At 55.5% G+C, this 14,744-nt stretch overlaps 1 protein-coding gene across 5 annotated transcripts in view; it reads left to right on the top strand.

Moving 5' to 3' along the window:
- The window catches only part of LOC138808181 (TBC1 domain family member 14), an 87,336-nt gene extending 77,883 nt beyond the window's left edge, over positions 1-9,453 (top strand). For all 5 annotated transcript variants that reach the window (XM_069994120.1, XM_069994118.1, XM_069994121.1 and 2 more), the window contains 3 exons: positions 123-232; positions 4,596-4,854; positions 9,304-9,453. In XM_069994120.1, coding sequence (XP_069850221.1) covers positions 123-232; positions 4,596-4,854; positions 9,304-9,369 — 435 coding nt within the window. In that variant the 3' untranslated portion in view covers positions 9,370-9,453. The remainder of the gene's footprint in view (positions 1-122; positions 233-4,595; positions 4,855-9,303) is intronic.
- The last annotated feature ends 5,291 nt before the right edge of the window (positions 9,454-14,744 follow it).

Raw genomic sequence — 14,744 nt, 5'->3', positions numbered from 1 at the left:
GCAGCTCCCCGCCAGAAGCAGTGGTTGAGTCTAAAGGTGTAAAGGAAGTATCCTGACTTCGGTTGATGGGAAACTTGGGCTGATTAATTACCTCATTCGTGTATTTCACATTATCTTCCTAGATGTTGACTTATTTTGCTGCATTTGAGGTTTTCTTTGAAGAAAACTTGCCAAAACTTTTTGCGCATTTCAAGAAGAACAACTTGACTCCAGACATCTACCTAATTGATTGGTAAGCCTGAGTTTCCATAGTTTTTAGAGTGTTTTCTCGTCCTCCGGCTCTGTTGGTCCTCCCTGCCCCTCCCTCTGCGCCTCCTGCAAGGCGCTCTCTGTTCTCCTGCCTCCTGCCCTGCCCACCTGGGGCTCAGGGTGGGTGATGAGCAGGACACAACCTGCCGGCCAGCCGAGGCTGTGTGTGGACGAGGTGTGTGCCGCAGGCACTGTGCTGTCCAGTAGGCCCGGGTGCTGTCTGGGAATGGACACAAGTCCAGAGGGAGGGAAGGGGACCAGAGTCCATGAGGGGACGTGGGACTTGAGCAGGTGGATGGGTAAGAAGCAGCACGAGGCCTCGAGGGTTGGCAGGGGTGATGGTGGCTGGGCTGGGGTGGGTGGAGGTGGGCCGAGGTTGTCAGAGGGGGTCTGGGAGGGCAGGCCACACGGGTGTCAGGAGCCTTGCTGAGGGCTCGGCAGGGCTTAGGGCTGTGGGGGATGATGGCTTGTGTGGGGCCCAGGTGAGTTTCAAGCAGCCTAGTAGGCACAGAGACCAAGGAGGGGAAGCAGAAGCAGGCGGTGAGTGGGCAGTGGCGGCATGGGCAGGTCCAGGGACGCCGTGTGGACTTGCCCGAGGATCTTGGTTCACTCAGACGTTGGCCAGCGAGGGATTGCTGGGGCCGCAGCTGGGACCACAAGCACAGACAACAGATTGGGCTTTGGACTTTGGTTTTGCGGTGCTTTGGGGGCTCTGTAGAAGCCCCCTGACACATGAATAAGAGGCTGTGGAGATTCTGTGCTGTGGACCAGGCATGTCTTTGTGCGGAGCGGTTGTTGCTGCTGAGAAAGTGGGTGCTGCTACTCCCCGGTGTGTCTGGAGATGTGTGCGTGCCGTGGGCACACGGTGGACGTGTCTCAGGGTCCCCGTGGCCTTGACCACGCCCAGCGTCTCCCACGCTGTCTCGTGATCTTGGTGAGGGTGGGAAGTCCTCCCTGCTGCTTTCTCCTGTGATGACCCTGACGACTGGCTTTTCAGAGCGGCCGCATCCTGAGAGAGTTTTCTGGATTTCAGCACTAACTCAGAGCAAACAGAGCCACGGTGGGGAGGCCAGAGTCGCTGGCTGGCTTGGGCTTTCACCTCGCTCTCCTCAGGAGGCAAGAAGCCTCTTGAAGATAAAGTCCAAGCGTCGTCCAAGAACGGTCCGATCCCCTGATAGTGCAGCGCTGCAGAGCGTTCAGAACATTCCAGGTGCTCCCGTCTTCACCTGAGATCCTTCCGGCTTCTCTGCCAAGCTGCGGACAAGCGCTAGGTAGAGGTGGAGCCCAACTGCAGGCTGCGGCAGAGGAGGCGCTGAGCAGCAGGCCCCGGCTGAAGGTGGGGTGCTCGGCCAGACTCTGGGCTGTTCTAGGGCAGTGTACCCGGATGAGGGTTTAGCTCACAGGCACCCCCTGGCAACCATTTTACATTGTCTTGCCCTGTCAGCACTAGGGTTTGAATTCAAGGACATTGCCCTTCAGTTTATTGTTCAGATAGAGTCTTACACTATTGTCCTGCTCGACTTTGGACTGTAGTGCACCAACCTCTGCCTCTCACCCAACTGGGATTATAGGCAGGAGCCACCACACCCAGCCTGACTCTATACTACTTACTTGACCGTGAACCCTGACCCCTTGGATTCCTAAGGCTTAGAACCCAGCACTGGAGGAAGGTGCGGGGGACGTCAGAGATGGCGGCCAGCCCAGGGCTCTGGCCGTTACGCCACCTGCTGAGCACTGCCCTGCTGGAGCGTTCGGGTTCTGTTGAAGGCCAATAGTATCTTGAACCTTTTTCACCTGACTTGCCGGTGTATGGCCCTGTGGGAACGGGACGTGTGTGACAGGGGCAGAGCTTAGCCTAAACATTTGCTTGCAGGCAGGCACTGTACCGCTTGACCTGCATCTCCAGCCTCTTTTTGTGGTGGTTATTTTCAAGGTAGGGTCTCACTATAGATACACAGGCTGGCCTAGACTGTGAGCTCCTATTTGCGCTTCCCCGATGACAGGCTCACGTCACAGTAGCTAGCCATTGGTTGAGATAGAGTCATATACTTTGTGGCCAGCTAGCCTTGAACTATGATCCCCTGATCAAACCCTCCCCCCCCAATGGCTAGGATTATGGCTTGAGACACCACACTTGATGTTTGCTAAGGGTCTGCAGTAGTCCAGGCTCTAGTGGGTGCTGAGAGGCCTTTGGAGGAGGGAAAAGGTTTGCTCGGGCCTCGCCTAGAGGTAGGTGCCTGGGAAACAGTGTCTGGAAGCAGGTGTCCCATGTCTGCAAGAGAGGCGGCCCCTGCAGCTCCCCTCCCAGTGTCTGCGTGGGCTGGGTCCTGCCTTGAGTGTTGTGTGCATGAGCTGTACTCCCATGGCATGTGAGAGGTCCCGGGCCAGAACAGCTACTGCTGAATGGAGCCTCTCTCCCCAGCAGGGCCTGGCAGGCTGTGCCTCAGCCCAGTTGCAGCACACAGATGAAGGGAGCCCTCCCCTCTCCGGCACCAGCCCTATTCCGTGGTATCCACTTCATGCTCCTGATGCGGTCAGAGACTTGCGAAGCACTTCTGTGGCTTAGGGTTGGCCTGTGGGTGGCCAGTGCCCAGGCTGGGGCACATCTGATCCTGGGGGGTCCCTTTCTAGGCTTGAGAGCCCAGTCTGATGTCAACACAAGATCTCTCTAAACTTTTTCTTCTTCTTCTTCTTTTTTTTTTTTTTAAATCTGTCATGAGTCTTGAACTCTGGCCCTGGGCGCTGTCCCTGAGCTCTTCAGCTCAAGGCTAGCACTCTATCACTTGAGTCACAGCACCACTTCTGGTTTTCTGAGTGGTTAATTGCAGATAAGGGTCTCACAGACTTTCTTGTCCAGGCTGACTTTGAACCAAGATCCTCAGATCTCAGCATCCTGAGTAGCTAGGATTACAGGCGTGAGCCACCGGCACCCGGCTCTGAACTTTCTTGAACCATACATTTTAGGCCAAATGATGACAGTTTCTGGTTTTGAACTATGAAGAAACCCAGGCTGAGGACTTGTCAGGGGCTTGTCCTGGGCCTGTGGCTGTGGTCTGCCTTGCGAGTATGTGGTGTAACAGCATCACAGGTGGCTTTAAATCATGTTCACCTATTAGAGGCCACCTTCGGGGTCTTGGGATGTATCATCCGTCTGCAGGCTCTGAACCTCAGTAAAATGAGACAAGCCAGGTCCTCATCTGGGCTCATGGTTGTTTCTGCAGTGCCTTGCACAGCCTGGGGCACCCGGTGGTCCGGGTTTGGTCGCTGCACGGTTACATGGCCGGGTGACCTGTGCAGTGCGCCTTCCTGGAAGGTTTGCACTGAGGACAGTGTGGAGTGCTCCTGCCTGGCTTTGTACTTGTGTGCAGGCTTGGGCCCAGTGCAGAGGCCTGCAGGGAAATCCTGTCGGTCACAGTAGGCCGCACAGAGCAGGCCAGGAGGCACACAGGGAGGGGTTAGGGGCAGTAACTCCTGGCCGGGTCAGCCCTTAGCTGAGCCCTGCACCTGAAGTCAGGTGCATCAGAGCTCAGTGCCAACTCTGGAAGAGCCAGCGAGGAAGGCTGAGGGCTGTAGGGAAGCCACTGCCAGAAGGATTGGCCGGGGACGGGGAGCTGCTGGGAGCTGCCACTCACAGTGAGGCGGTGCTGGTGGTGAGGCGGCACCAGTGACTCCTATAGCAGAGCGGGAACTTATTCACTAAGACTGCTGGATTCAGGACAAGGCCCTGAGGGGCAGGGGTGCAAGTGATGCACAAACCCAGCCGATGCACTGTGATGAGCACCGGCGTGGCAGGAGCTCGGGGAGGACTGTGCGTCCAGCGGTCCCTTGGAGGGGACCCCTGGACGGGGCAACTATGAGGCCTCCTATGTCTTCCTTGGGCCCGAGCAGGTTAGAAAGGGTTGCTGGATAGCCTGCTGGTAATGTCATAATCCTTAAGGGAATACTCATCTCTACTAGGAAGGCTGGGCGTGGTGGAACGTGCGTTTAATCCCAGTACTCAGACCACTGAGGCAGCATGGCAGCCTGGATCTTGTCTCAAACCAAACCAAAACTGGCAAATTTTACTTTGCTTCCTTGCTGACTCCTACCCAGAGGGAGTTACTAGGCTAGGACTCAGGGGCCACCCTGGCTCCTGGGCAGATGCCGGGCCGCGCGAGGCATGTGCAGCTCCTGGCCCTACCCAGCAGGAGCCTGGCAGGTGTCCGTCAGAGGTGAGCGCATGCAGCGGTGTCCGGTGCTGGTGCACAGCCGGCAGTCTGCACAGGGCTGCGCTCACACATCCCCCCGGGTCGCCTGAGAACAGCGCTCCCTCGGGACCTCAAACCCGCCCGCCCGCCTCCCCGCAGGATCTTCACCCTGTACAGCAAGTCCCTGCCCCTGGACCTGGCCTGCCGCGTGTGGGACGTGTTCTGCCGGGACGGGGAGGAGTTTCTCTTCCGCGCAGCCCTGGGCATCCTGAAGCTGTTCGAGGACATCCTGGCCAGGATGGACTTCATCCACAGCGCCCAGTTCCTGACAAGGCTGCCCGAGGACCTGCCTGCGGAGGAGGTGTTCGCGGCGATCGCCGCCATCCAGATGCAGAGTCGCAACAAGAAGTGGGCGCAGGTGCGTGGGTCTCCTGCTCCTTCCCCCCAGGGGTGCGCGGGGCCGTGTGTCTTGTGCGGGCTGCTAGCTGGAGGGTACAGGGGGGAAAGCCGTCCGCCCGCAGCGGCATCGGGAGCCTCAGAGCTGAGCTGTCATCTTCTCTGCATACTAGAAGCCATATGGTGAATCACAGTCCTGCAGGGGCGGACAGCAGGGCCGGCCGGCTGCCCTGCCTGGACTGTGCCTGAGGCAGGCTCTGTACTTGGGGAAGTGGCTGGGATTGGCCCGTTTCAGGAAGCCCAGAGAGGCGATGATCCCTAGGCGAAGCCCAGCGCCCGCCCCTTGTCTCCTTCCTGGCAGCCGCAGTGACTGAGCGGCTCCAGTCTGGACCTGCGTCTCCATTCTTCCCCATGCTTCTCAGAGGTCTCACAGTATTGTCTGGCTCCACATTTTAGCACACTGAAAAGTTCAACGACAACCATGGTTCTTGATGCTTGGTGGTGCTCAGTTATCCTCAGTCAGTAGCTGAGGAGGCTGATGATTTTCTATGTATGCCAATCTGTGCCTATTCTTTTTTTTTTTTGGTCCAGTCGTGGGGCCTGAACTCTGGGCCTGGGCGCTGTCCCTCAGCTCTTCAGCTCAAGGCTAGCGCTCTACCACTTGAGCCACAGTGCTACTTCTGGCTTTTTTTTTTTATGTGGTGCTGAGGAATCGAACTCAGGGCCTCATGCATGCAAGGCAAGCGCTCTACCACTGAGCCACCTTCCCAGCCCTTCTGTGCCTATTCTTGACAGTTCCCCTCCCTCCCTCCCTCCCTCCCTCCCTCCCTCCCTCCCTCCCTCCCTTCTCTCTTCCTTATCTCCTTCCTTTCTTCTTTCCTTCCTTTCTCCCCTTCCTTCATTTATTATGTTTTTTTCTAGTACTAGGGTTTGAACTACAAACCTTAGATTGCTATGCAGACACCATACCCCTAGCCCTTTCTGCTATAGTAATTTTTCAGATAATGTCTCAAACTTATGCCTAGGCCACTCTAGACAGTGATCTTCCTATTTATGCTTCTCATGTGGCTGGGATGACAGGAATGACCACCATAATTGATGTGGGGTCTCAAAAACGGCTTGGGCTGGCCTAAAGCCAGAATTCTTCCAGTCTTCACCTCCTCTGTAGGTAGGATTACAAGCATGAGCCAACAAAGCCTGATGATTGAACTTGTTTATTAATAAGAAGGTATAAAATAGCCGGGCACTGGTGGCTCACACCTGTAATCCTAGCTACTCAGGAGGCTGAGATCTGAGGATCACAGTTCAAAGCCAGCCTGGAGGGAAATTTGTAGGACTCTTACCTCCAATAAACCACCAGAAAACCGAAGTGGCACTGTGGTTCAAGTGGTAGAGCACTTGCCTTGAGCTGAAGAGCTCAGGGACAGCACCCAGGTCCAGAGTTCAACAACCCACAAAAAGGAGGAGGAGGAGGAGGAGGAGGAAGATGATGTAAAATACATGCAAAATTAAGTAAGAGTAGGGATACTGTGCAGTAACTATGATTCACAGTTCAGCTGTCCCCAACTTCTGCTCAAGTCTCCTGTGACCAGAAGCGGGAGCCCTAGCAGTGTGTCATGGGTGTGTGACTGTCTCTCCAAACCATGCATAACTGCGCTGCTGTCTCCAGTACAAGCCCTCCCTGTCATCAGACCCAGAGCTTTTATGCTTCTGATTGTCTCAGGTGTCATTAATGCATTTTATTTGAATCAGGATCCAAATGAGGTCCATGTATCGTGTGGGTGAAAGATCTTTCAGTCATCGTAGAGCACACGTTCTTCCGCGGCCTTCCCTCCGTGGCCCCCTTTGCTTGTGGAAGAAGGGGGCTCTTTGTCCCCAGCCTTTCCCGCTTCCCCGGCTCCCTGTGGTGGTTGCTCCTGGGCGCCTCTGCAGTCCTGCCGATTGACCAAACTCCTTCCTCGAGTCGAAGTTTGTTGGCAAGATTACTTCCTGTGCAGTCAGGTTACAGTTCTTTGATCTCTGGGCAGGCTGTGTTTTTCTGCAGCTTCACTGAATCTGCACACCGTGGTATGTGTACATACCGTACACTTCACCTGCTAAGGCATATAATCCAGGGCCTCATGCTTAACCAGAGGTTTCCCTTTCGCACCTGACCTCCCGTCTGCCCCTCCTGTCCCGTGCACAGTGCCTCATCTAGCTGGTGGCTCCATTCCTCCCGGGGGCTGTTGGGAGAACAAATGCTGCTGTGGCCCCGCAGATATTCCCCCGGCTTTCGAGCCTGAGCCTGGAGTTTCTGAATTACTAAATAAGCTGAGTTCACTAACAGGAATGGTAGGCTGCCATGTGCCCTTGAATGGGCATGCTCTTTGAGAACAGCCAGGCCCGGGCACTGAGTGCGTCCATTCACACACACCTACACAGGCGCTTGTGGGGAGACGGGAGGGCATGGATGGTCCCCTGAGCCGCGGGTGAGGAGGAAGGTGGCAGGAGGAGGCCATGGTGGCCAAAGGGACAGAGCTTTCTTCTTGGGCTACAAAGGCGCTCTCAGTTGACTGTTGGTGAGCTCTGTACGTCTCTGTGGAGAGCTGGGAATCATTGAAGCGCATCCGCCAAAGGGAGGATTGTGTTTCAGTAAGTCATTTGCAGCACGCAGGATGAGCAGGGCTGGCGGAGAGAGTGCCGCTCGGTAACTAACAAAGGCGCAGTGTGAGCGGAGGCCTGGGCCCTGGCTCCCCGGGCTCCAGCATGTCAGGATGGCAGCGGCAGAGCATGGAGCTCACAGGCCTCCGGGGGAGGCCATCTTCCGGGCTCGTGGCTTAGAGTGGTTTTCTGAAGTCAAGAGAGAAAGCCAGGCCTCTCCTCCTGGTCACAGGTCTGGGTCTTCCCACTGCTTCCTTCCCCGGTGCCTTCTAAGGGAGGGAGCTCTGTTCCTGAGGCTCCTCTAGCCCGCCCGTATCTACGGCACACGTGCACACCAGTGCGCTAACGTGCAGACGGAAGCATTAACCCTGGACCTTACCATGCTGCTGCTTGTGTTTCAGGGATCAGAAGAGAGGCAGCCTGTGCTACATTTCGTGATTTTCAGTAGAATGACAGGCTCGCACAGCTCCGTCGTGGAGAACTGTGGCCAGTGGCATTCCTATTAGATCTGTGCTTGAGTCTGAGATACTGGTGAGCTCCTTCAAAGTAGTCAATGATAGCTAGGCACTGGTAGCTCACCCCTGTAACCCTAGCAACTCAGAAAGCTCAGCTCTGAGGATCTAGAAGTCAGCCCAGCCAGGAAAGTCTGTGAGACTCTCCAATTAACATCTCCGCCCCTCCCCCCCCCCCATCCCCGAAGAAAAGGGCTGGAAGTATAGCAATGGTTCTAATGGTAAAGTGCCAGTGTTGAGTGGAAAAGATAAGGGATAGTACCCAGGCCCTTAGTTCAAGCCCCAGTGCTGGCACAGAAAAAAGAAATAAAGTCAGTGTTGGTGGTCCTATTTACTCAGAGGTGGAGGGGGACTTTTATCTGTGGTTACTCCTTTCATACAGCTTATTTGAGACCCACGCGCCACGCGTCTGTTTCGCCTCTGATCATTCGGGATGGTAGTGTAGGCTGCCCAGGCAGGTGAGCATTGCACGGCGGAGGTTGCTTCTGTAGGTTTGCCCTTGCCAAGCTTGTCTGGCTGTGTTTCAGGGTCCTCGGTGTGGGCCTAAAGACGGTGGCTGGGGCCTCACCCCCTCCCATGGGCCCCCTCGGGCCTGTGACTCTGCTGCTGTTGTTAGGCAATCAATCTCATGTAGTAGAATCTGATTTTCAAATAAAAGTTAACAGCCAAGTGCTGGTGGCTCACTGGGAATCCTTGCTACTCGCGAGGCCAAGATCTGAGGATCACAGTTTAGAGCCAGCCAGGGGCAGACAAATCCTTGACTCTTATCTCCAAATAACCAGAAAAGCCAGAACTGGAGGCATTGCTCAAGTGGTAGAGCACCAGCCGTGAGTGAAAAAATGGAGCTTGTTTGGGAGGCCCTGGGTTCCAGCCCCAGCACTAGCATAAATACCACAGAATAAGTCGTGTTGAGCACGGCTGTGCAAGCTCAGGGGAAGCAGAGTGAGGAGCCAGGGGGCAGGAAGGTGATTCGGGAGAGCCGGCATCTGTCCAGCCCTGCTAGGCGTGCACTGTAGGCTCACAGTGCAGAAGGCGCAGGAGGGGGGAGGGCTGGCCTGGAGAGCCGCAGGCCTCACCTCACCCCCCTGCTCCGACGCTGGCTCTGGCCGGTGGAAATGGGTGCAGATTGCCCAGAGATGGTGTGTTAGAAAGATACCTGGATGCAGGTAGGAGGCCCAGAGGGCAGAGAGCGGGGTTGGCCAGGGACTGGCCAGGAGGGGCTGCTGGTCCTTGGCGCAGATGTTGTGAGTATTGAGTAGCAGACGCTGTGCCCGCGGCCCCTGGCAGGTTCACCCCAGCCACCTTGTCCTTGATTCTAGGTGCTGGCTGCACTACAGAAAGACAGCCGGGAGATGGAGAAAGGAAGCCCGTCCCTCCGACACTGAGCCTGCGCAGGCCCCGCTCTCTGCGCAAGGCAGGTCTCCAAGCAGACCTGTGATTTTTCACACTGACACTGGCCACAGGAAAGCAGGCTGTTTGCCTGTCAGAGTCCCGATGCTGGAGTTGGCCTTAAACAAAACCAAACGGCGTTCAAAGAATTAAAAAACAAACTAAATCAAACAGCATTCAAAGCATTCAGCCCGGGCCTCGCCTTAAGTGGCTCTGTGGACTGTGGCCTGGCACCAGCGGAGGCCAGCCACCACGGTCCCCATATGGGGCAAAGACGGGGCGGTGGCCGTCCCCTCCCTCGCGTTCCTCCAGCACAAGTCACGTTGTAAAGCTGCCATGCCAAGCGCCTGGACGAACATTACCGTCTCTCTCAGCCAAGACGCACGAGGAATGTTCCTGGGGAGCCTCGGAGATGCTATTGGCTCCTGTTTTGGATAAGAAAGGAATTGCTGGTGTAGGTATGGAGAGAATCTTTCCAGAACTGGAAGTCCTGTTTTTAAAAATCTACCCACCAAAGACAGCAGAAAGGAAGATGGGCCCTCTAAGGCTGCTTGCTGGGGTGCTCATGAGCTCCTGGGGACCTGCTGGACCTTCGTGTTGACATTTGACCATGTTGCCTTGACCAATCACAGCAGGAAGGCTGCAGGTGCGCCCTCGGTGCCCGTGCCAGAGGCCGCTCCGCTCCCCGCGCCGCCGAGCCACAGCAACAGAGGCAGGCCCAGGGGCTGGGGCAGCCTTGGAGCAGAGGCTAGAGGACGCCACGCCTGCCGTGTGGAGGCAGCCGTGGGCCGCTCCTTGCTCTCGCAGTGGCCCCCTCTGCCTTTGTCTCACAGACGGCCCGGTTAGTCCTGAGTGGCAGTGGCCACACACGTTTGGCTTCTGAGGGTCTTCGCGTGCGTGCTGGTCCAAGGACCGAGCGGCTTCTCTGACAGCCGGGCGGCCTTAGCGTCCTCAGTGCCCGGCACCAGCCCCTCCCCCGAGTTCCCCAAGTTCATCGGTGAGTTTTTTTTGTTCTAGCTTTCCTTGTCATTTTTGTGAACTGATAGGCCAGAGCGGAAGACTCAGGCCGCAAGGACGTGTGTGGCTTGCGTTCCAGCCGTCCACGCTGTCCATGAGCCCCCTCCCCTGAGCCAGCCCCTCATGTCAGGAGCCCTGAGCGGTTCTGGTGGTGCGCGAGCAGCGGGGAGAGCGGGTCTGCTGCCACGGGCCTGTGAGGTTCTGCTCGTCCGCCCTCGCTGGGGGTGGCAGCCGGGCCCTCTTCAAGCCTCCATCCCATTCTGCCATGTGCCCTTGCTCTTGGTGTCCCCTTTCCCCCACATTCTCACCTGGGCTGTCCCAGGGGACTGCAGGGCACCGTGGGCACTGCTTTCTGCCTCAGCCTTCCACGGCTGGCCTCGCCTGACCTCTTGGAGGAGGCGCTGTCGTGGCCAGCAGCCAGTGGCCTCCAGACCCAGCCATTCCAGACATCAAGATGTTGAATGTAGCCCAGGCCCCGCAGCCTGTGGGAAGTGGACTGTCCAGCCCTGGGCTGGCCTTCCCCCCAGACCTACTTAGTTTTGGTCCACAATGTGGACGTTCTGTTCTTTAAAAGATGTATATATTTTCTTACTGTACATAACGATCATCCTTCATTTGCACAGGTGGGTGACAAGGGCCTTGGGCAGTCTGTTGGGAAGGCTGTTGTGAAACTCCCGAGTGCTCACAACCCAGTGCTCACCATGCCTCACCCATTTGACCTAAGCGTGGGCATCGTGACATTTTTTAACCAGACTCCTGGCTGCACCCAGGTGCAGACAGCTCTTCCCGCATGCTCAGGGAACCGCGGCGTGGCGTGGCGTGGCGCGGCGCGGCCACCGGGCGCTCGGCCCCTCCGGAGGTGCCGCCGGCCTCTGGCGAACGCAGCGTCATACTCCTGTGCGTTGTCGACACTGTGTAGGTGAGCGGGACCCCACGGGGCACCCAAGGGAGCCTGCACCTCTCCTGAGTTTCAGACTCGAGGCCGCCATGCCGCAGCTCTGCTGGGGAAACAGCATTCACGTCCAAGGTACTTTTTTAACTGCTCAGTTTTTGACTATTTTGAACACCTTATTGATAGAAAACTGTCGGTAACCCTTGCTACGCATCATGTTTTCATTGCTTGTACAGGTCACCTTTAATTTTATTTAGTAATGTGTTTCAAAGTAGGACTTTTTGAATTGTAAATATGTGGTTTTATTAAATAAAAGTCATGTAAAATTGTTACTTATGCTCACTGTTGGTTTCTAGTTAAAATTCTTTGGATTTTATGGCCAAAATTCGATTCTATTATAATGCTTGAATATATAAAAATTTGCTTCCTGGATTTGTTCATCAAAAATATAGGGCTGTGGGGCTGGGAAGGTGGCTCAGTGGTAGAGCGCTTGCCTCGCATGCATGAGGCCCTGGGTTCAATTCCTCAGCACCACATAAGCAGAAAAAGCCAGAAGTGGTGCTGTGGCTCAAGTGGTAGAGCGCTAGCCTTGAGCTGAAGAGCTGAGGGACAGTGCCCAGGCCCAGAGTTCAAGTCCCGTGACCAGCAAAAATAATATATCCATATATACATACATATGTATGTGTGTGTATGGCAGTTATGGTAGCTTAGGCCTGGGATTTGAGGGTTCAGTGCCCCCTCCAAGCTGGGCACCTCTCCTTAGTCTGGCTTGCTTGCAGCTTTAGACTCCCTCCTCCTTCTCCCTGCCCTCCCCCCCCCACCCCCCCAGCCTTCCACCGGGTCTGCAGGCATGTAGGTTCTGTGCCAGCTGTGGGCTAGTTCCTATGAGACCGAGTGTTCACGACTCGGCCCTCACTACTCAGTGGAATGAGCTTGGAAGAGTGCCCTCCCGTCACCTGTGGACAGTGCTGGAGGTCTTTGCACAGAGCCACAGTAGTTTGATGCCCAGCCCCGCTGCAGATCCCCTGACTGCATTGTCATCGTGGGCTGAGGTGCGGTGACAGCAGGGTTGACAGCAGTCGTGCTGAGAGGTGGACGCGCGCTCGCCACAGGCGCTGCATCTGGCGCTGGTGCACATCATTCCGTGGAAGCGCTACGGCGGTTCTCCTGCCGTGTGACACACAAGTTGCTGTTTCTCACCACAGGCCTGGGGCCCCCGCCGCGCCCAGATGCCGGCTCCAGCAGCCCTCTAGGGGTCACGTTTGCTCGGAGCCTTGCTGCAGTTCTGATCTCTTCCCAGGTGCAGGACCCGGTGTGCAGCCTGGTGCTACCTCCCAGTGTCCCGTGCGTAGGCGCTCGGCTAATGGGCCACGGGGAGACCCAGACACCCTGCCCCGGTGCGAGCACTTGGTAGGTGAGCCTGCCACAGAGGCACAGTGAGAGCAAAGCACTCGCTTGAATGAGGGGGGACAGCGGCAGCTCCCAGCTGCTCCTCCCCCTGGGAGGGGCCTGGCCAGCAGAGGGCAGCCTTTGAGCCCAGGGCCAGGTGTCAGGTGAGCTCACATCAATACATGGAGAATTTGGATTTGGGGAGGGAATAGATTTGCTTTTCAGGTCCCAGATAGGAACTCAAGTATTTGCTGATGTTATTTACTTAGTCCCTTGCCTGCCTAGGAAGTTGGGAAATGGCCTGGCTATTGGAGAGGCCTCAGCACCACATGGCTCCTGTCTGCTCTGCCAGCACTGCCCTCTGCCCCTGCAACCAGCTGGCTCCCCTGGGTGGGGCTACACAAAGCCTCACCTCCCTGGACCAGCTGCCAGAGCCTCCTTTCCCTGTGTGCCCAGGCCTCGCAGGGGGAACGGCCTTCTCCCGCGACATCACAACAGAATGAGCCAGCCGTGTACTTGGGATCGTCGCTCTGGCCCCAGAGCCTCCTCGTTTGTCTTTAGACATTGCTTCTGAAGCCTTTTGCCCCTGATCTAGAGCACTTGGGAGAAACCCAGAAAGAAACCACACTTCCAGCCAGCCATTGGAAAACTTTCTCTAAGTTCTCTAAGCCTCATCGTCTTTTTCTGTAACCAAAGCTTAAAACAAGGTCTTAGCCACAGCCTGGTGACTTGTAAAGATTAATCTTAAAAGCCAAGAGTTTGAAAAGAACTGCACCATAAAAACCTAGAACATTTCCACAGGCAGCTAGACTCAGGCCTTTCCCGTGGAAACTTTATGTCTTACATGCCAAAAGTTGTGAATTTAAAAAATGAACTGGGTATGACAAGTATATGTCCATAGTCCCAGCACCTGGGAGACAGGAGTATATCAAGTTCAAGACCAGGCAGACATAGCAAGACCCTGCCTCAAAAAACCCCTACACATGCTGGGCGGTCTTGGCTCACGCCTGTAAATCCTACTCAGGAGGCTGTAAATCCTACTCAGGAGGCTGAGATCTGAGGATCGCAGTTCAAAGCCAGCCTGGGCAGGAAGACCATCAGACTCTATCACTAATCAACCAACAAAAAGCTGGAAGTAGAGCTGTGGCTCAAGTGGTAGAGCCCTAGCCTTGACCAAACTTGGTCAAGGACAGTGCCCAGACCCTGAGTTAAAGTGCCAGGACTGTGGGGTGTGTATATGTATGCACGTGTGCATACAATCATTAAAGTATGCACATATTTAGTCATTTAAATAAAAAAAAAAACCAAGAAGCTGCTTTCAAAGGCTGGAGCCACCGTGGTCCTGGCACAGCTCCATGGCTCTGCGCACTCGCCACAGACAGGCATTAACCCTGATATTGTGGACAGCATACGAGCCTAGTGGCAAAACCACGTTCTGGCTGCAGGTGAACTTGCACTTGCAAAATTTAAAAATCTCAAATGTGCTGTCACCCCAAATGATCTTTTACTGATGAAATGTGTTAATTTTGGGAAAAATAAAAGCAAAGATCTAGTTTCATATAATGTTTGCCTCAAATGTGTCTGGGTCCAGTCTCTGGCATGGTGGACGCGTCTGCGATAGTACCCATGGCCTCTCTGCTTCACTCACAGCAAAAACCCTAGTTCCAGGGTTTGCGGGGGCAGAGGGGTCTTTGCCGGAAGTGATGGTAACTACCTTCCCTGTTCTGCTGTGCTACCCACTTACTCCTGGCATTTCATCCTTCTCTTCCTGCAATTATTTATTTTTATCAGTCATGGGGCCTGAACTCTGGGCCTGGGCGCTGTCCCTCAGCTCTTCAGCTCAAGGTGAGCGCTCTACCATTTGAGCTACAGCGCCACTTCCGGCTTCTTCTGTTTATCTGGTGCTGAGGAATCGAACCCAGGGCCTCATGCATGCAAAGCAAGCCCTGTACTATTGAGCCACCTTCCCAGCCCCCTGCAATTATTTTTTGTCGGTTATAGGGCTTGAACTCTGAGCCTGAGCACTGTCCCTCAGCTCTTCAGCTCAAGGCGAGCACTCTACCACTTGAGCTA

Source organism: Dipodomys merriami, unplaced genomic scaffold (assembly GCF_024711535.1).
Source record: "Dipodomys merriami isolate MVZ:Mamm:240054 unplaced genomic scaffold, mDipMer1.0.p SCAF_446, whole genome shotgun sequence".
Classification (NCBI taxonomy): Eukaryota; Metazoa; Chordata; class Mammalia; order Rodentia; family Heteromyidae; genus Dipodomys; species Dipodomys merriami.
The sequence above is the reverse complement of the archived record's forward strand: the minus strand, read 5'-3'. Positions and strand labels throughout refer to the sequence as shown.